The sequence below is a fragment of the Peromyscus maniculatus genome, chromosome 1, assembly GCF_049852395.1.
Source record: "Peromyscus maniculatus bairdii isolate BWxNUB_F1_BW_parent chromosome 1, HU_Pman_BW_mat_3.1, whole genome shotgun sequence".
NCBI lineage: Eukaryota > Metazoa > Chordata > Mammalia > Rodentia > Cricetidae > Peromyscus > Peromyscus maniculatus.
In genome coordinates this window covers 209,053,203-209,074,632 of record NC_134852.1, presented here as the reverse complement: position 1 = coordinate 209,074,632, position 21,430 = coordinate 209,053,203, and the positions used below count along the sequence as shown (strand labels likewise).

Sequence of the window (21,430 nt, the reverse complement as noted above, 5' to 3'; positions counted from 1 at the left end):
CAACACTGCAAGCCACTCCGGAGCTCCGCTCTCAACTCTTCACGTAGCTAACGGGACAAGCAGCACAGCCTGAGAGAACCAGGTTTAGGTCCACAGATTACAGATCACGCTCTGTCCTCACCTAAGACACCATGCCCAAATCTCGGTCATCTATTGTGGCCTGGGCAAAATGACAGCTAATTCAACATAGAATGTTCCAAAGATAGTCTCGTTTCACCCAGCTGCCTCTGTGGGTAGTAATAACAGGCAGCCCTGACTAACGCCACCGCCAGCATTAGCCTGAATTCTCCTAAGTCGGTGAGGTGGCCCAAAGCACTCTAGTGTGCAGGCCAGAACACCTCACAATGAACAGCAGTAAAGGCCAGATGTACTGGTAACTAAGAAGCCAACAGGCAAAGCGGGGGTTCCCTCCATGAGTTCAAGAAGGCCGAGAGATGGAGAGGAGCAGAAACTGACATCAACAGTTAAAAATGAGCTTCGGGAGGGAAAAAATGTATCAAATCAACACTCCTTCAAAATAAAAGCGTGAGGTGTAGGGTGACTCAGCAGGCAAGGCCCTGAAAGCACTAAGACCCGGGCTTGATTCCCCAATACCTATTATAAAAATGCCAAGCATGGGGCACACATCTGTGATCCCAATGGAGACCAGCACAGGAGTGGCCCTGGGAATCACTGGCCGGCCAACCTCACCCATTAGTTCCAGGTCAGTAAGTGACCATGTCTTAACAAGAAAAGAAGGAAGGGGAATGACAGCCAATACTGTCCTGTGAACTCCACATGCATGAGAACACATGTACACACACAAGTACACACACACACACACACACACACACACACACACACACACACACGAAACATCTTAAAGGCAAAGGTCACACCTCCTGTGCCCATAAAGGATTGTCTAGCAAGAATAAAAAGTCACTGTCTATATCCTGATCATATGCTGGGAACAGTAATAGGAACTTATATGAAAACTCACAACTGGAAAACAAGATAGATACATAGATAGATAGATAGATAGATAGATAGATAGATAGATAGATAGATAGATAGATAGATAGATGATAGATATGTATGTATGTATGTAATAATTTCCTAATCCCATCTGAATAGAAACTTTGTCTTTCAACTTTAAATCAAGTGTGCAAAGGAAGTAGAAATCAGAGGAAGACAGAGAGGCGCAGAAAGGCCCAGCCAGCCCACAGAGAGGGAGACCCAGGGAACCTGATTTGAGGACATTTTGCTGTCCAAACAGGGCAGGGCCCGAGGAGGGAGGTCCCCATTCTTCTTAGGTCCAAACATATCCCACATCGGAAGGGTCACAGGCCCATCCCCAGACCCTGCACCCGTCTCTACGGGAAGTCAGGAAATGGCTTTTTCAGAGCCACCATGTTTCTTAAGGCATCCTCCCAAAGGACATCTACCTTTCTCGGGGGTTCTCAGGAAAGTGACATGAAGAAGCAACCGTGTCCAGGAGACAGTCACACAACTGGACCTCGTTACAGACGGTCACAACTTAGTTTATTTTCTAGTCAGGGGCTTTCTTGTTTCTCTGGGGACAAAAAGACTTCTCACCTATCACACAAAAGCCCAGCTGAACACAGGCCTTCCAGGGTCCTGGTGGGCAGAACAGAGACTGAAACACCATGACTGGACACCTCCAGGACCCTCCTGACCCCCGCCCTGCGGAGCACATTTACCATCAGGTCATCCCCTACCAAACGCCAAGACACTAGCACCAAGGACAGGGTTCCTATGTGGGGCCTACAAGGCCTGTCAGCCTGAGTAGCCGGCATGGCTGGGAAGTGAGTAGAACAGTCAGCATGTGTCCTTTGCGCACCCCAAGTTCTTCTGCTTCTCTTCAGTCGCATTTCATTTTCTCCAACATCTTCATTTTTTTCTTCCCTGTACTCCCCTCTGGAAGGAATGGGCTCTTTCAAAACAGAAACTTCTGAGCATGCTCACACACACACCACATACACACCGCTCAGAGAAAGGCTTTGCTCCCCTGTGGCCGTGGCTATGGAGGCTGACAGTGATTATCCACTGTGTAACACCACAGACCTAGGGGCAGATGTATGCTCAGACAAGCACACACCCAACAGGGTTTTCACAGAATCAGAATCTTTGGCTGTACAAAAGCCACCTCGTTCCTCATTCTCAGCCCAAGCAGAAGTGACCAGTGGTGGTGGATCAGAACAGGGCAACCAAAACCTGAGCCTACTTCATCAAGGGTCATGTGGCTCCTACCACACTGCTCCCACACCAAAAACAAGGTGAGGGGGTGTGGAGATTGGGGGGAAATGGCTCAGTAACATGCTTGGAGCACAAGCCTGAGGACCTGAATTCAAACCTCAGCATGCATATAAAAGTCCATCACTGCAGCACACATCTGTCATCCCGGCACCGGGCTGGCAGGGATGGGGGATTTCCTGATGCTCACTGCCCAGATAGTTGAGACAGTCAGTGAGCTCCAGCTTCAGGGAGAAACCCTGAGAAAACAAGGTGGCAAGCAGTTAAAAGATACTCAGGGATGATTTCTGACCTCTTCAAACACATGTATGCACATACAAATGCACACATGCACCAACAGGTATACACCGTCCCCCCACACACACACATCCCCCCACATACACACCCCAACACACACACACACACACACACACACACACACACACACACACACACACACACACACAGACATTACCCCCCAACACACATCTGATTTTTTTTCTTTTAATACAAACAGGCTTGAAACAGCCTTTCAGAAACAGGGCAGAGGAAGGAAGTTCTGTGTGAAGGACTGAGGGTGACCAAACTTCTTTTATAGGCTCTTGCTAAACTAGTAGCTGAGACAATAAATGCCTTTCAAATGAGGTTCACAGAACCCAGGGAGGAGGAGGTCTGACAAGCAAGAGCTTTCCACTCTGCTTACACCACAGTAACGCCTTTAATACACAAGAAAGCCTCATTCCAGAGCAGGAGTGCTTTCCCTCTATGTCCAAGTCCAAACCGTCTACTTCACTGAAGAGACTGGTAACAGGAAACAACAGGACCAGAGATACAATGCGAGAGGAAGGTAGAGGTGGTAGATAATGTCAGAGCCTAGGTACTGTTTTTATTTCGGGGGAGGGGGACCTATAAGAACAGAGGGTCTTGGTGCTGATTTATACCTTGAATATATAAATCTCTTGATATAATCTAGCCCATGAAAATCTAATGTTTCACCTCAAAGAAGCAAGCTATCACCCACAGAGGCCTGAGTCTTCCTTATTCATGACTTGTGTCAAGGATGTGGAGAAAATATGTGACTAGCACAGAAGTGGGAAACAGAGGCAGGCACCAAGTTAAGAGCCAAAGACTGTCCGGTTAGCAAGATCAGCTGGACCCCCAAGGCTTTACACAAAGCAGAAGAGCCAGCCACCTTCCGTAGGTGAATTCCTGAGATGACTGTCCCATACAGCAGGGACTTCTTATCCCATATACCAGCTCAAGGGTAGGAAACAAGTGTTCAAAGTGACAATGACGTCCATAGTGACGTAGTTTTTTCAGTCTAACAAATGATAAACATCAGACAGAGGCCATGGAACACGACCCTTCTTGTGATCAACGAGTGTCAGATGAGTGGACTGGAACTACACCATACTCCCCATACACTAGGGTGTGACCTCACTGAGGCATGAGAAACACCTAGGTGGGACTTCAGAGTGACAGAGGACCATGTCCTCATTTAGCCTAGAAGACCACAGTAACGAGACTATACCTTGTCAAACATGTATGGATGGGAAGAGGGGATTGCTGGTCAATTTCTGTATAGAAGGAGTCTGGGTTGTATAAGGAAACCATGGTTCATACATTGGAGGGTGGGCATCATAAACTATTCCAGAACCTCCCTCTGTGGTATTTTCTATATATACCCTCTGTCAAGTTGCCCTATAGCAGTGAAACATAGAGATGAGTCACGTCTGCTTGGGAGCAAGGGCAAGCGACCCCCACTTCTAGAATGGACAGCCAGGAGAAGTTAACAGTCCTCCCTGCATGCACAGGAAAGCATGTTACGTTTAGAGTCGCAGAACAAGTGGGGAACCAACCGACACGACATGAGCCCACCTACGACTCTGAAGCTCAGCTTTGGAACACTGCAAGTTCATCCAAATTCAAACTTTGCCTTTAGGGGTGCGTTTGACATTGTTGCTCAGGCTGCTTCTAATTAAGGGGTAAACTCTGCTTTTATTTGCAGCGGGGGGGGGGGGGGGTAGCTGATGCCTGCTAACGTGGAGTTATAATATAAAGATTTATAAATCTTCCATATAAAGCTGAAAAATGAAGGACTCGGGAAATGAAGTAATATCTTTATTTGTTTTAAATGACGAATAAGCAAAAATAAAGCCAGCTGTGCTGCCATGCTTTTTAGAAATCAGACATGTAAGAAGCCACAGACTTATAGGATGTGGTCTAATAAACCTAAGAACAGTTTCATTTCCTCTCTCCAACTGGTCAACTCTGCCTCCACACTGGCTTTGCAGCTGAGCCGCACTGGCTTTCCCCTTACATGTGTAGGCTGTGGGGCTAAGGAGTAAGGCTCATCCCTAATCTGGTCCTTTCGAAAACACACACCTAAAAATGAAGTCAAAAAAGGCTCAATGCTAGCCAGAGGGTAAGTCAACCAAAAATAAGAATAAAAGCTGAATAGACGGAGTGAGTGTACGGTTTTAGTAGCCCCCAGCCACTGACTGGGAAAGTTCAGAGACCGCCCCGCAAAGAGGAAGGACAGTGAATGAGAAGGCTTCTGACAAAAACTAGTTAAGAAGTTTGTCTGCAGGTATTTCGGTGGCATGGTGGTGACAAAGCAATCCCAGGAAAACGCTCTTATCTGAAAGCAGTTACGCTGTGTCACACCCTGTTATTGTCACTAGTCACAGCCCCAATGCAGTGAGTTTGTGTGGCCAGCTTTAAAACGTACGTGAATAGCACACTAGAAAGAAGTGACTCATGCCTGCCCAGGTGGGTGTTGACTTAGTCATATTTACCCAGCCTGTCTATCTACTGAATTCCCTAAGGGAAGAGACGCAAAGGTCAGGACCTACGCCGAACAACAACAACAGGGGAGAAGGACAATGGATGCTGATCAGAGATGATGTGGAGTATCTCCTGACTGAGACACTTGCTGCAATTCCCAAGAAGGCGGGGTGGCACACAGGACCAAATGCACCCTCCTTCTGGAAAGTGGAGAAAATACTGAACCATGAACGACAGCAGTCTGCCATTAGCAGCATTTTATGGCACCCACTCTCTAGCTGTGTGATCTTAAGGTGCTCCATGGCTCTGGCTCAGTTATCTCTATTTACAGAATGGGCGTGTGCAGCGCTGCCTCTTAAGGCTGCTGTCGGGGTCCAAAGAGTTAATACAGTAGTACAATCCTTTACAGTAGTGCCGGGCCACAGGAAGTCTGTGTGAAATGTCAAAGGATCTCCCTGGGTACCCAGTGAAGCAAGCCTGGCCAGTATTCCATTACCAGGCTTTTTACACATCCAGGCATTGCATCAAGGAGAAGCGAGAGCCTTGCCAATCGAGGTGACAGACTCGGGACTTGCTGTTTGCAGACTGCCAATCATCTGGCTCCCTAGAGCTGTTTCTAGAATGCTCACACCACAGGTCGGGGTTTTCACACTCCACCAAAATTCCTCAAGTAGTGAGTACTGGCCATGTTAAACATAATTCTCCCCACGCAGGACAGAAAGTATGGAAACAAAGTGTGCCGTGCACATAGCTGAGCAGATCGGCAGTGACTAGTCCATCCAAGAGATGCTCAGGCATGTGGAGTCTCCTGCTTGTGCTTCCTCTATTGACCTCTCTCATGCACTGGTTTTGTACACGCCCATCTACAGGACAGGGAAACCGAGGCAGAGAGCAGTTTGGTAACGCTCATACTCAGCACCCTTGTGCCTGGCCTATTCACAATCTGTGGGTTTATCCTTCATCAGGTTTTGTTTTTTTCTGTACTAAGGACAAGCAGAAGAAATGTTCACAGTCTCTGGCGCCAGGGTTCTAATCGGCTCCTGCAAATCTTGAGCTACAAGGAAGCAAGCCAGTCTCTCTATTCCATTTCCTCATATCAGAACAGGCACCTGCTGCTCCTTTATCCAGGTCCCAACTCTGACCAAAGGTTAACGAATTACCTTTTGCCAGGCCAGGTGGGCTAGCCTAATCTGCCAGGTCTGGTGGGGTAGCCTTATCCTTGAGAGTCAGAATGAGCTGCTATGCTTAGGAAAAGCTGACCAGGCAGGATCTGCTGTGAAAAGCTTCCACCAGGTCACGGCCACTGCAGAGTGGAAGCCTCGGCGCCCTGCCACGCTGAACCAGCTAAACCCTCGCGCGCACAGCAGGTATTCAGAGAGTGCGTACAGTCCAATCACAGGCATGTCAGAGCTAAGGGAGCAGGAGAGGTTCAAAGCCCTCGGAACACCCTCTGTTTTATCCCCACTTGAATGAAGAGTAATGGTTAGAGCACAGGAATTCCAAGGACCCGGACGTAGGGTCTTCCTAGCACATGCTGTAACAAAGGAGAGCATTCCTTGCTGCTACGGCGGGTGAGAAGAGAACACAAAACGGTGTCAGTACGACCCCAACATCAATGCTCCTGAAGTTTGTGAACATGCATGGCTAAAGAAACTCATCAAAAACGAGATGATCAACAGGTCGTACGAGGGGCTGGGTGTGACGTGCCTTCTACATGTTTTTCTACATGTCTCTGGTTCTCCTAAATGGCTGTTTACTGTTTCTTAAGTAGAACAAGGGTTTTAACATGATTTCTTCTGCAATTTCCCTCTCTAGAGGCAAGACATCTGTGTGCATGCTCCATATCTCTCCAGGTGCTCATTCTGCCCACTAGAGAAACTCTGTTTTCTAACTCAGTACCCTCTAGCATACAGCATACACTCAGCACCTAGTAGGGACACAATTATTGGTTTTAAAAGACTCCACTAATTGGCTTGTGAATATTCATGAAAACCAAAACATCATCTTCTATCTAAATCTAAGAGTTACTTTAATTTTTTTTTTTTTGAAAGTCTGCATTGATGTTTGCTTTCCTGAAGATAAAAGAATGTTCTGGAAGTTCTTTATTCTTGGGACTACTAATTTGAAGAGAGCTGTCACTCCTGGAGCACAGAGTCGTGTGGGGTATTGACATTGCATTGAATTATTTAAAGGAAATTAACAATGCTTCCTGTCCTTGGAGAACATCTGGGAGCAGTCATGGGGCTGTGCCTGCCTCAGCTAGCCAGGGATCTTGGGAGGTGGGAGGCATTTCTCAGCACCCTGAATTTGAAAAGGAAATCTATACTATAGACTGCTAATTGCTAGTAGCAATGGCTGAGTTGAGCCAATAGCTAGCTTCCCTTCCAGTGGGAGCCATAAAGAGCCCCAGGAAATTGCTTTCTAGGTTCAAGTCTGATGGAATAATGCGCATTCTTGCGTGTGACACTGGGTCACGTGGCCTTTACGAGCCAGCTGGGCATCCTGCATCCACTCCGGCACGGCCTCCACCCTCTTCTTGTAAAGTGGCAACTTTATGGCTATGATTTCCCTATCAGTGGTCAGCACGGCCAGACATCATGGCACCTGGAATGAAAGTGACTCAAGGAGAATTCGGGGATGAAGGTGGAGGCATGGGCCCTGCCCTCATGTGAGGTAAACTTTGGATGGGTGGCTTCATTTCAGGGCTGGCTCGTCTCATACCGTCATTCTGCTCCGAGACCTACCTCCAGACACCAGGGCTCCCCAACCTTTTGTAAGGAGTGGCTGCTTTTCATGTCCCTGAAGACTTGCGTGCTGACAGTGAAGTCTGAGGGGGGGTAGAAGTGCTGACAGGCATGTCCCTGAGTGCAGCAAGGGAGGGGACTCTGCTGCCAGGAAGAAAGGGGGACAGAGTGAGGCTTGGCAGGGAGAGGGCCGAGTCACCAAGGCACACCCAGCCCCCAGCCTGACTCTCCACCTAACCCGCGGCCCTAGATGCCCCACAACCAAAGGAGCCCAGAACTCTCCGCGCCTCCCTGCCATGCAGCTGGGGTCCCTGAGAGACATCGCAAACACAACTTCCTCATGCAGCCCTGCCTACGACGTCCCTCCCCACCATGCCCAGCCCTGAACACATTATCCCCTGCCACACATGGTCGCTCCTTCCTCTAAGCAACCGGCCACCTGGCTGTACCTTCTCTCTTAACTTACCGTACTGACGCTTCCATTAGGATGCACTTAGTGGGTTTGCTGGAGTCTGCACCTCGGACTCACACATGCTTGACGTGCATGTATACCTCAGGGTGATACACGCTCGTGTAGGAATGCACTCACTACCTGAGCTGCTGGGGCTCCTGTCTTAACACTCCTTTGTTCTCTTACACTGCAGCCTTCTAAGAGAAGACGCGGTAGCACCCCCCCCCCCAACCCTCCGTGGATCAGGAGCTGCACACCCCATGTGTTCAGGAAGTGTGCTGAAGGGAAGTCTACTCAATAGGTGTCAGGTCCCCAAAGCTGCCTTCTCCACCCAGGCCCTAGAGAGGGTTGTGCTGCCTACCCATGAACTCCCACAACCACCAAAAGGGGTAAGAGTCTTCTGCCTATTTCACAGAGGAGGAAACTGACTCAGAGACGTTAAGGAGCATGCCCAAGGTCACACAGCTAGAGGGACAGTATGGACTGTGCTTAGTCAACTCCAGCAAACGGCCGCTGTGTAGACCCACATGCCTGGTCAGAAGTTTGTTACAGCTCCACTTACAAGGTAGAGAATTCAGAGGTAGAATTTAGGGGTGTGAAGAAGGGCTACTTCAAAAGAACAAATGCCATTCCGGTTTTCTCAGGTTTGTTGGTTGGTTGGCTGGTGATGCTGGGGTTGAACCCAGGTTCTTGCATATGCTATGTGAGAGCTCTGCCATTGAGCTCTATCCCAGCATGGAGGGAGGGAGGGAGGGAGGGAGGGAGGGAGGGAGGGAGGGAGGGAGGGAGGGAGGGAAGGAAGAGGGTAACTATACCTTTTTATGTTCATTGCAAATAATGGACTGAGTAAACTCACCTAGCCCAGACAACTACAGATAATTCTGGAAGACAAATCAATAAAAATAAAGATTGGGAGCCACAACCCTGGAGCAGCCTACAAGGCCATCACAACACCATCTTTCCATATGCTCTCGGTTGCTTTCAGGCATTACAGCCATCCACAGGCAAACTGAGCTCCCCAGGTGACAAAGGGCTACCAACTGCTGGACGCTGGGGACCTGTCCAGGATCAGCAGCTAAGGGCCAGCAGGAGCACTGACTGGCTATCATGGGGCTGTCTGATGTCCATCTGGGAAGCAGGACCTTCACGGTACTCACTGGTAAATGGGGTGAGTCACAGGACGTGTGAGCCCATCTGAAAGATCAGCCCAGCTTTACGGTGGAGGGGAGCGTATCAGCTGTGTCTACGCCTTCAAGGGCAGCACGGTGGACTCTCCAGTTGTTGCTGGAAGGAGCCCAGCAATGTGAGGACTTAATGCTTATCTCCTTGCTTTGTTGGCTAACAAAGAACGACCACAAAAGCAAGTCTCCCAGGGGCAAGTGGCTGGAGAAGGGAGCTTGGGAAAGAAATAGGAGAAGCACACAGCGAGCAAGGACTGCCTTCAAGTACACTGTCTCTGTCACCTTCCATGGATGCTCTTAGAGGAACCCCTCCCCTCCCCTACACACACACACACACACACACACACACACACACACACACACACACACACACACACACCTCTATCTATAACCCTAGATACTTTTCCTCCCATGTTTAGGAGTCAGGGAATCTCAGAGCCAAATTTGGTGGTCATAGTCCCTGTCTCTGATGAGCCAACAGCTTTGAACTTGCAGGATTCACCTTATCCCCATTTATCTGGTGTCTTTAAGACATCCGCTTCTAACATTGTCATAGACTAGAATGAGTTATAAACGCCTTAAAAACGTTAGGACATAGAAGTCTGGGGAAGCTCTGGACGTACACATGAATAGAAGGGAAGGGAAGGGCTTTATAGCCGAGGAACCCAAAGCTCAAGCGGGGGCTAAGAATGATGAATGCTGATTCCAGCAGCTGCTGGGTTCTGTGTTCCATGGCCTTTCCTGGTTTCCCCAGTAATAAAATCTGACATTATTTAGAAGACACTAGCCTGACTCTGGGAAGCTATAGCTGAGGTAGAGTGCATTGCTCCCCAGCTTGAGGTGTGGACAGGTTTACTCCGCGTGCACCCACCCTGCACACGGCAACCTCTCAGCACAGATGCCGACTCAAAACCGAGTCACAGACATTGAGGGGCAAAGGTAAGAGCTCTCTGGACTTGAATAAGCTTCTATGCGATGAAGTCAACTTGGAGGACGACAGCAGAGCAAAGGGCCCCTGGATCCAGCCACAGGAGCTATCTCCTTCCCCTTGACTTTTCAGTTAGACATCTGCGGATTCATGTTCTCAGGCAGCTTGCCTTAGGAATGAAGAGAGAAGAAGAAATTGGGGGGAGAGCACTTCAGCCACGGCGGACTGAGCTCAGGGACTGTCCACCATTAAGTGGTAAAGTGAAGAGAAGGGGCAGACACTGTAGAGAAGTAAGCGCAGGCCTGAGCTCCCTCCTGCCTCAGGGAGCGGCACTACCACATACCGCCCTGCTCTCCTGCTGGCCTCTAGAGTCCCCATCGAAGCCACTGCAGGCCCTGACCAAACTGGGAATGTGGATCCAGAAGTGGGAGCCGCATAGCCTTGGCAGGGGCCCTGGCTTGGGAAAACACTGCCTAGATGTGGTGGATTTCTGAAGGGGTGTTTCTTCCAGAGAAGGAAGACGGAATTAAGGGCCTTAGCATGTAGCATGCTAATACGGAAGGCGGGCTGGAGGGGACAGAGGGCTTGGTTGCCTAACACCTAACAACATGGTGTGTTAGGCAGATCTGTACACAGCTACAGGAAACGCCCACAAGTCCAGCAGAATTTGCATATTCCACTACAGTACTTCCTTGTGACCTTACTGCCTCCTTCCATAAGATGCTGGTGATAGTCAAAGTCATGTGATAAAATGGAAGCCAGCAAGTCAAAATATAGAAACTGCTTTACTGGGAAACGCCCACACACTCACACACACACAAGCATGCATGCACACACGCACGCACACAAATGGGAAATAAAGATAAAAAGACCTGGACAACAATTTAAGAAACAAAACAAAACAAAACTGAAAAAAACCAACAAGCTCTAAAAATACTGAAACATTCAGAAACATATTGCATTGAATAATACCAGAGTGAAACTGGCCAACAACTGTTTGCTACTAGAATCTGAATCAATCTACTAAGCTGTCGGGGAGGGGGGCTTAAGCTTTACTTTTGGCTCCAGAAAAGTCCCAGCCTTCATAACTGTGTAAGCCAATTCCTTATGTGAAGACTCTTTTTACTATATGTACAACATGAACTATATGTGCCTCCTATTGGTTCTGTCTTTGATCAATTTCACATGTTTGTTTGACTGGATTGTGCACAGGATGTCCAGGTATGTGCTCCAACTTTATTCTTGGCTTGGGGTGTATGTGGCTCAAAGGAGGTCTAACATGTTCAAGACCCTCGGTTCAATCCCTGACTCAAGAAAAAATAAAATGAGGGTAGTGGTGGTGCACGCCTTTAATCCCAGTACTGGGGAGCAGAGGCAGGAGGATCTCTGAGTTTGAGGCTGGCCTGGTCTGCAGCCTGAGTTCCAGGACAGCCAGGGCTACACAGACAAACCCTGTTTTGTTGGGGAGGAGGGGCAAGAAAAAAATAAAATTAAAAAATAAATAAATAAACAAAAGAAAAACAAATTCTGATGTGTTTTGGATGAGTTTAACACTTGAGTGGATGGACTAGTATGTGTATTCCCTAGTATGGGTAGGCTCCTTGTGTCCACAGATGAAGGCCTGCAGAAACCAGAAAACAGAGCCCTGGATGGGAGAAGGAATTCCTCTGGCCCAATTTCCTTTGAGCGTGACTAAAACACAACTCCTTCCGAAGTATAGAGGCCCCGGGCTGCAGAAGGACATTAACCACCCCTCTGCTAGTCCTTGGTTCTTTGACAAATCAGGATGATGCCTTCAGTCCTCCTGGGTGTCCTGGGTGTCAGTCTCAGATCCTCAGACTTCCCAGCCTCATGTGTGGAACAGCTCCTGATGCCAAATCACTTTCTATGACCCTACACAGCATTCACTCGGGTCTGTCTCGGCAGAACCCTAATATATATGGTTGAATTCTAAGGCCATTTTCTCCTCCACTGCAAGTGGAGAGAGACCACCCACAAGTCTCTAAGGGAGAGCAGAGCTTGAATGGGACAAATCTTGCAATCAGTCTGCAGATCCGTAAGCCTGTCCAAGTCCATATACCTGGGGTGTGGAGGTGGGAAGAGAAGAAACTAAAACTCAGATTTTAAAACACCAGCACTTCAGGGCCCTCCGAGAAAATGTTACATCTTCATAGAAATAAATAATCAATTTAATAGGGATACCAACAAGGGCCAATTAACAAACCAAGCAAAGCAATACAAGTTAATGGGAGGAATCCTCATTTTTGTGTCCTATATACACACATGTATAAGCTTTCATACAAACAAAGCCAATAGAAAACATCAGCAGCCATCCAACCATACGAACAACCACATACACATAAATATCACCTTGGAGAGAAGCAGAAGGTCTTCCTGGGTCATGGGACCTGACTTCAAGCACCATGAACAATTCTCATCTCAGAAGATGGGGTGACTTTGATGGGAACTAATTACATTTGAACTATGTTCTAACCACTTACAGTGGAGGCAGAGCATGTGTAATCCAGCCTCCAGGCAAACAACCATTTCTATCATTGAAAACAAGCCCAGTTCATCCCCAAACCCAGGTACCATTATTAACATGCAAACACATGCAAAATTTTTCCATCAGTAATTTTCTAAAAGTGTGAGTTGGTGGGAGTGGGTACACACACGTGTACATGGCCCACACATGTGCATGACTGCATGCCTGGTCAGTCCGGACTGAATCATGGAAAAGGAAGTCTCAGAGTCAGGACAGACAAATGTCCAGGCCATATACACAGCCTCTCCCTCTTCAAGTGTGCATGTCCCTGCCACTCAAGCACCCCACTCAGAATTGGCATTTGTGGTGATATTTTATTTGTGCTTTAATAAATAAAGCTTGCCTGGAGATCAGAGGGAAAAGGCCAGCCATTATAAGTAAACAAAGAATTCAGGCAGTGGTAGCACACGCCCTTAGCAGGCAGAGTCTCTGTGTGTTCAAGACCACACTAGGGAACAGAGCCAAGCGTGGTGACACATGCCTTTAATCCCAGTACCAACCATAGAGTTCTGGAGGTCCGTACAGACAGACAAAAAGTGACAGAGCTGTTTAGGAAGAGGAAGTGATATAGCTGGGCTAAGAGAGCTCCTTGCAGAACAGAATAGAAAAGGCATAGAAACGTGAGTGTACAGGAAGAAGCTCTCTTTGGAAGCTGTGGGGTTGGTGAGGTGAGGTTAGCTCGTGGCTTGTCCTATTCCTCTGATCTTTCTCTCAGGCTTTAATACAAATTTCTGGCTCCGTATTTTTTATTTAATAAGATCATTTAGAAATTCGTCTACAGGCATTAACTGGCATGGAGTGACCATCAATAAGGTCAATGGATATGGGAACAATGTCCACCTGGGCCTTCACATACCCAAACTTAGAGAGGAGGCAAAAGTCCAAATGGAATGAGGCACTCCCACGGAAATGGGGGAGCACAGCCATCTTCACTTAATGATCCCAGCACTCTGTAACCTCCTCAGCTTCACGTAAGTACAGATAAAGACCTACAGTGGCTCAGTGTGTCCTGTCAATGAGGCTACTAGCTCACAAGTCCAAAAGCCCTGTCTCCTCCTCTCTGCTCACTGCCATTACATAAGAAGGTATCTACCTGGAGGCAGACAGCTGCAGTCAAGGAGAAAAGGCAATGCAGGATGAAGATGGACTTTGCTATACAAACGTTCTACATGGCCAGGGAAGGCACAAGAATATGAACCGATGACGGCATCCCAAAGGTCCTTCCGGGATAAAACAAAGTTTTGACGACTTGTTCTCCCCATCCCATCTTTGGAAAACAAATCTAGCTATGAAATATTGAGAAGTTGGAAATATGATGTATTTTATCATACACCAGGAAAAAAAAACAAGGATATAGTGTGTGTGTGTGTGTGTGGTTTTAAGAGTCTGGGATGGTTCGGAACGGAGGGGAGGGATACTGGAGTCATTTTGAGTGAAGGGTATTTCTACTCTTTCATCTGCTATCAACACCAAATTACCTCCAACCCTGGAGGTCAAAGCCTTCACTGTACAAAAGGTAACAAGCTGAAGTGGGAGCCATAGCTTTGCCCAGACTTGAGAAATCAGGGTCGAAGAGGCCCAGGCCTGGCTGCAATACCAAGTCTCGCATCCCAGCCCCTAGTTGACACCCATGTGAAGTTCCTTTCTGCTCTCTAGGATAGTGTGAGAGCGCCACAGACCTCAAGCAGATGAGAAGAAAAGCATCTCTCACTTCCATATCCCTTACCCCCATATGGAGCCTGGTGTCCCTGTTCTTAGTGATGTCATCTCTCTAGGTAAGCAAATACTCCTGTAAGACCATGCTCAAGGAGGACACACTCAAGCCTAACCCTCGGGTTCAAGTCCTTCCTCAGTAATGACCCACTGTGGAAGGACTTGAGACATCAGCTCAGCTTTAAAGAACTACAGGCCACAGAGAGCTTGGGAGTCCAGCTGATAAAGCGAACACCATGTAGTACTTGCTGTGGCTAGAGGGAGCGCTTTCTCCCAGGCCAGCTTTGTGAAGGAATGTCTACAGATGGCCAACTTTTGATATTACAACAGCTGTCATTCACAGTGTCCACGTGGAGAACTATGGAGTTGAGTTTTTAAAACTGCAGTTTAAGTTCAGGTTTGTGTTAGGCCACATTAACAGCTATTCTGGGGTGTGTGCATCCATGAGCTGCAAGTTGAATACCTCCAACAGTCTTGAGACAGCCATGGCCATGGGAGTAAGACCTGTTCAGGCTCTGTGCTGTCTGCCGGGAAATCTTCTCTTTAAAAACTAAATTGTTCCTCATAAAGGGAGAGTAATCTGCCTAAAATGGAGTTGAGAAGTAGAAAGCAGAGTGGGCAGATTAGGAATCTCATTCCCCACAAGGACATTTAGATAGCCTTGCTAACTAAGCTGGTATTGATGAACAACCCCCTCTCCTCCATCAATAGAGTCAAATGCTTTAAAATGCAAACAACAGACTTCTACAAGAACCCTGGAATTCATCCTGCAAGTGTTTGAAGAACCCACAAATTGTTAGCCATGGGAACCCCAAATATGGGTCCTCCTTTCCCATTCCACTAACCAGTTATTAGCATTAGGTAATAATGTACTACTTACTTTTCACTAAGTGCTTCCTGATGACACCATCCCCAGTGGGTCTTTGTGGTCTAATAACTGAATGGTTGTGTGAACAAGGGGCTACTTCTGAGAAAATGATATTTAAAGTCTCTAGGTGCTTATGTAAACAAACCATGGTGGTTGAAACCCATCACAGACATTAAGTTAATGTCATGAAGCACATCAAGCTGAAAAATTTTAAAGTCAGTTCGAGAGACTATAAAGGACGAATTATGACAGAAGACTCTGAAGACGGATATATTCAGAAGACAATGATTCCCACCAGCAGGACTGATCTTGAATGATAATATCTTGTACAAAAATGGAAGCATACACGAGCATCTAAAGAGAGCCTTGTCAACTCCATTAGTTAGCATCCCTGGCTACAAAATGATACTTGCCACCCAAAAGTGCCCTCGGGGGATGGAGGGACCACTACTGCCAGCTGGTCCATTGGGAGAGAGATTGCCTTTATTACCCATGAGCCTATTCCAGGGGGTTGGGGATTCCAGAGTAGACCCAGCTTGTATGACAGTGATGTGGCCAAAAGCAGGTTTGTTTGCTCAGGTTAGACCTAATCTGATTCAGCTGCTTTTTCGTATGAGATTTGGGATTCTCAGTGGGAAAGGAGGAGTGAGAATCCTGGCAAAAAAAAAAAAAAAAAAAAAAAAAAAGGATCTGTAGAGCCCAAGTCTTGGCCTACCTCCTTCTAATCAAATATTTGTATCTTTATTAGTAAAGAGAGCTCTGTGTGCAAACACACACACAAGCTTGTGTGTGTGTGTGTGTGTGTGTGTGTGTGTGTGTGTGTGTAGAAGGATCAGATGGTGTTCCAATTTTTATTGTTGTTTTAAGGCAGAGCTTAAGCTCAACATAGAGCTGAGGAAGCCCTTGCAGGCTTGATCTTCCTGCCTCTTACTCCCAAATGCTGGGCTTACAGGTCTACACTCCCATACCCGTCCTGTGCGGTACCAGGCTTGGCACATGCTGAGCAAGTCCTCTCTGGTCTTTTCTGTTGTGCTTGTTTTGTTTTTGAGACAGGATCTCAGCTACAGCTCTGCTTGGCCTAGGACTCGCTAGGGCGACCAGGCCGACCCCAGACTCACAGAGATCCACCTGCCTCTGCCCGTCTCTACACCACCACATCCCTGCTCTGTAAAATGAAGCCAGCACCCCATGTGTAACGTGAGTAGACAAGACACTTCCAGGACATGAATGCCAGCAACATGGGGGGTAGCCACCAGAGCATCTGACCCAGGCAGACTCCATCCTGAGCAAGACCCTGCTGCCTTCAGTCAGTCAACCAAGGGAGAGACCCTGCCTTCCGCCAACCGACCAAAGAGCCAAATCCGCAGAACAGACCCCTTGAGCTCTGCTCCCAGAACACAAACCTAGCCATGCCTCTCAACTCTCCAGTGGGTTCAAAGCAGCCACCTGAAAAGGTAACCAGGAAGGAGCCCCCAGGCAGGAGGAGATTCCCCACGGCGGACACGGCTCTCGCCTCCTCAGACTGCTGGCTGCCAGCTGACTGATTAGCACATCGGCAAGGATTACCAGCAGAAAACACAGACGGAAGAGACATGGTTCTCTCAGGGACGTGCTCCAGCCACTGGGGGTAACATCTCCACCCTCAGTCAAGCCACAGAGAGACTAACCAAAAATGGCTACTGTTTCACTGATTGTAAGCCTTGATTCTCCAGAGGCTGTGAATATTGAAATTTCCTTGCTCCATCCATCATTTGGCCCTAGATAGCCTCTGCGAGGTACAGACCCATTGAAACATACAGGCCCCTCACAGATTTGGAAATTTTTGTTCCTTAATATCCCTTAACTTTAAAAAAGAAAAGAAGTTTTGAAAATTAAACAAACATGAGCTTAGGTGGTGTTTTTTAATTTTGAAATTTTTCTTAAATAAAACATAGTCAATCTACACAATGAAATATTACTCAGTCAGCTAAAGGATGAAGTACTGGTATACTTGATGATACCTGGATATTGAAAGCACTGAGCCAAGTGAAAAAAGCCAGTCACAAAGGATCACACATTGCATAATTTCCATGGGTAAGTGAAGGCATAAAACAAGGAACTTTATAGAAAAAGAAAGGATTGATGGCCGTCTAGAGACAAGAGAACAGAGGAACAGGAGTGGCAGCTGATGGAAGTATTTTCTGGGGGAGGTGGTCAGGAGGAAGCATACAACAGTCCAACACTGTGGTGGCAGTTGAACAATACCATAAATACACTAAAACCATTGCTCTGCCTTGCATGGTGAACTCCATGGTGTATGAATAAACTGATCTGTCGTTAACTCTAGGGTTTAAATTAACTTAATTGTCCATTATCTTATCTCTGTGTGAGTGCTTTCTATTTCACTCTGAACACATTTTACTGGAAATGAGTGTTCAGCTCTGTGAATCAGGCAAGACAAAAATTATTCTTTCTATTTTACAGGAAGCACAGGTACACACACACACACACACACACACACACACACACACACGCACGCACGCACGCACGCACGCACACACGCATGCACGCGTTGTGGGGTGGGGTGGGGGCTTTGTTTGCTGGGTGGGCTCTAGGAACCCTGGAAAGAAGGCTGAATTATAGGACATGAGTGGAGGATCATAGGTCTCTCAATACCCCGACATAAGGATGGGAGGGATCACCAGCTCTTTCTGGGTGTCTGGAGATGTGTGTGGTTGCCTCACACAAATAGTGTGGCTAAACAAAAGACATCAAAAAATGGCAGCCGACTCGTTGGAACTCTTCTAAACCGTATGAAATTCAGATTAAACAATTTAGCTTAAAAAGAAGGGAAGGGGGAGTGTCACCCCTTTAGTACATATCTTATGGGGTGAAAATGCACCCAATTAGATGTGCCCATATAATTTTCACATCAAACATCCTGGGCTCCCAAAGGTGACTAATGGCACTGCTTGCTTGGATTTTCCCAAGTTTTCAAGAGCCATGACAACCCTCTTCAACAGAGCCATTTAACGGAGCAGAGGTTAAGGTGGGAGCCGCGAACACTTGCTTTTCTTAATTTACACCTTTCATCTGCTTCCCCAGATGCGTCTTGGAAGGGCCAGGAAACTGATGATGTACTGTCCATAGGCACCCTCTTAAGAAGAGATTTACAAAGCAAAATGTGAATCCCAGAAGACAGCATGAAACTATTCTTTAATTTTGATTTATTGTTTTCATTTGTGTGTGAGTGTGTGCAGATGCATGTGTTGGCACATGAGTGTGGAAGCCATAGGTCAGCCTTGGGTGTCATTCCTCAGGCGCCGTCCACTCATTTCCTCCTCTTTAGTCTCTCACGAGATCTGGACTCACTATTTAGGAGAGGCTGGCTGGCCTGTGTGCTCCAGGGCCCCATCTCCACCTCCCCAACTCTGGGGTTCTAAGTGGGCACAACCATGCCCGGCTTTTCTCGTGGGTGTCGTGGATCAAAGGCAGGTCCTCCTGCTTGTGCGGGAAGCACTTCCTTCGTGAGCCATCTCCCAGCCCCCTGACACTAGACTGTCAGGTGTGGGGTAAGCTTTAATAATCTGGAAGTAGAAAGGTAGTTTGGGGTTGGGTCCTTTCATTTTAAGAAAGTTGGGTAAGTAGGAAGCCAAGGTTGTGACAAATGGAAACAGAATGTCATTCTCCCTGCACACACACACACACACACACACACACACACACACACACACTATTCTCACTTATACTAAAGCAAAACACAGCTCAGAAGGAACAGATGTGTGCACTCAGTAAACCAGCTGTGGTGGTAGTGCACACCAGCAATCCCAGCACTCCGGAGATAAAGGCAAAAAGATCAGGGGTTCAAAGCTATCCTCAAGTAAACAGCAACTCTGAGTCCAGCCTGGGTTGTGAGACCTTGTCTTAAAATAAAACAAACAAGCAAACAAACAAAATAAGGGAATAATAAGAGTACTTGGTAAGCCACTAAATTTTCTTAAACATGTAAGATAGCTGGGGTGTTAAAGTGTTAAAAACACATATTTACACATCTGCAAACCGGCTCTTTTAAAGGCATCTCTCCACATCTTACTTTATTCTTTAGTTGTCCAATAAACTCTCATATTAAAGTGGGGCTCCTCTGCTGCCATGCTACTGTCCAGAGGATACTTTTCTGTGTTTGGGGGCTAGGGGGACAGAACAGAACTGCTTCTATCCGCTGGATGACACAGCAGACCCTGCCCAGCTGGGACAGTCCAGACTGCATCCAGCTGTCATCTGCTGAACACAACCACCCACCGGAGAACCAGAGTCAAGACTACGGGTCTGAAAACGTTCACATGCCCAAGGCTGGTGCACACCCTGGCTGGCAAAGACTTGGGTCACTGCAGCAGCCAGCAGCAAGCCTCCAACCTTCAAGTTCAAATCCAAATAGTCAATGGAGATCAGGAAACCCAAATACTAAACAGGCCATGGTCTACCCACTTCTCAAGCCCCACAGCTCCAAGTGTCCCTAGTACTGTAAATTACAGGGTATGAAGCCACAGGATTAGTAATAGCAAGGACAGTCAGGCTACAGATGGGCGCAGGGTGAGGCTCTGGGTATGCCTAGGCTTCTTTGAAACCCACAACTTTCCAAGCGCCCATCCATAGCGCGACCACACACACACACACACATTACTCTCATTTCTGGAAGGAAGTAAGGCGAAATTGATGGTAGCAAAGTTGGCAAAGGATAGTATTTTTATCTCCTGTCTTCTCAAAGGAAGAATCCAAAGTACAAAATAATAAACCTGAGCCCAAGTCTAACTCATAAATCCAGAATGTTCTGCATAAAGTCAGTCCAAGTGTCTAAAAGGTCCAAGATGATGTGCATGACCAGGGAAGAGGAGAGCTGGCACCGGCCACCGTGCTGACCTTTGGTGTATGAGTCAGCTGCCGACCTCCCTCTCACTGCCAAGGGTACACACCCCTCTGGGGAGCTAAAGGCCAGCTGGGAAGGATAGACATAAAGATCTGCAGCGGCAGGAGATGCAGGGTGCACAGACCCTAAACCCAGGTACAACTCCAGAGCATCCCCTCCAAACAGAATAAATGTTCTGATACAGCAGCACCATCCCTGGTGAGGGGGTTGCTTTCTGGACACTGTGCCAGCCACTGACGCCGCCGGGAATGGTCTAGGCCACAAGGAAGGGCGGCAGGCATGAGGGCCTGGCCGCCTGGCAGGGTGACTCATGTTCAGGCTAGCAGGTTGGGAAGTGAAGGCAAGGTGGGGGAGGAAGCAGCTGCAGGGGAGAGTCAGGAATGGCCTCTGTCCACTCAAACGCACACAATCATGATCACCAGAACCCAGACGTTCCGAGTTGATCAGGTTACTATGGTAACCCTTCTCTCTGGGACCCAAGGAGAAAGGGAGTCAAAACTGTCCCTGTGGTCACAAGTGAAAACTGGAAAGATGCTTGCTTGAAAAACAGAGACACCGTCAGGCAGTGGTGGTGCCCACCTTTAATCCTAGTACTCAGGAGGCCAAGGCAGGTGGGTCTTTGTGAGCTTGAGGTCAGCCTGGACCACAGAAGGAGAGGGAGAGGGAAGGGGAGGGGAGGGGAGGGGAGGGGAGGGGGGGAGGGGAGGGGAGGGGAGGGGAGGGGAGGGGAGGGGGGAGGGGAGGGGAGGGGAGGGGAGGGGAGGGGAGGGGAGGGGAGGGGAGGGGAGGGGAGGGGAGGGGAGGGGAGGGGAGGGGAGAGGGAGACAGCAGAGACCCACTCAGGTCTGTTTCTCATACATGTGACTCCTCCGGCCACCAGCGTTCCAGTAAAGGGTTATTACTCTAACTCGGGGGCCAGGTTCATCACTTGGCACTAACACCTGGATTTATTAAACTTCACATTTTTACCCAAAAGATCTCATACCCATTACCATGACCACTACAGTATATGTTGAAAATCAAATTGCTTCATTTTCTTCCTTTTATTCCCCTAGAAGTCAAGCATTCATACATGTGT

General features: G+C 47.8%; 1 protein-coding gene across 43 annotated transcripts in view; it reads right to left on the bottom strand.

Moving 5' to 3' along the window:
* The window catches only part of Tcf7l2 (transcription factor 7 like 2), a 191,462-nt gene that overhangs the window by 61,978 nt on the left and 108,054 nt on the right, over window positions 1–21,430 (bottom strand). For 10 of the 43 annotated variants that reach the window (XM_042265452.2, XM_042265438.2, XM_076563331.1 and 7 more), the window contains one exon: window positions 7,764–7,907. The exons of the other annotated variants lie outside the window; for them this stretch is intronic. In XM_042265452.2, coding sequence (XP_042121386.1) covers window positions 7,764–7,907 — 144 coding nt within the window. The remainder of the gene's footprint in view (window positions 1–7,763; window positions 7,908–21,430) is intronic. 43 annotated transcript variants of the gene reach the window in all.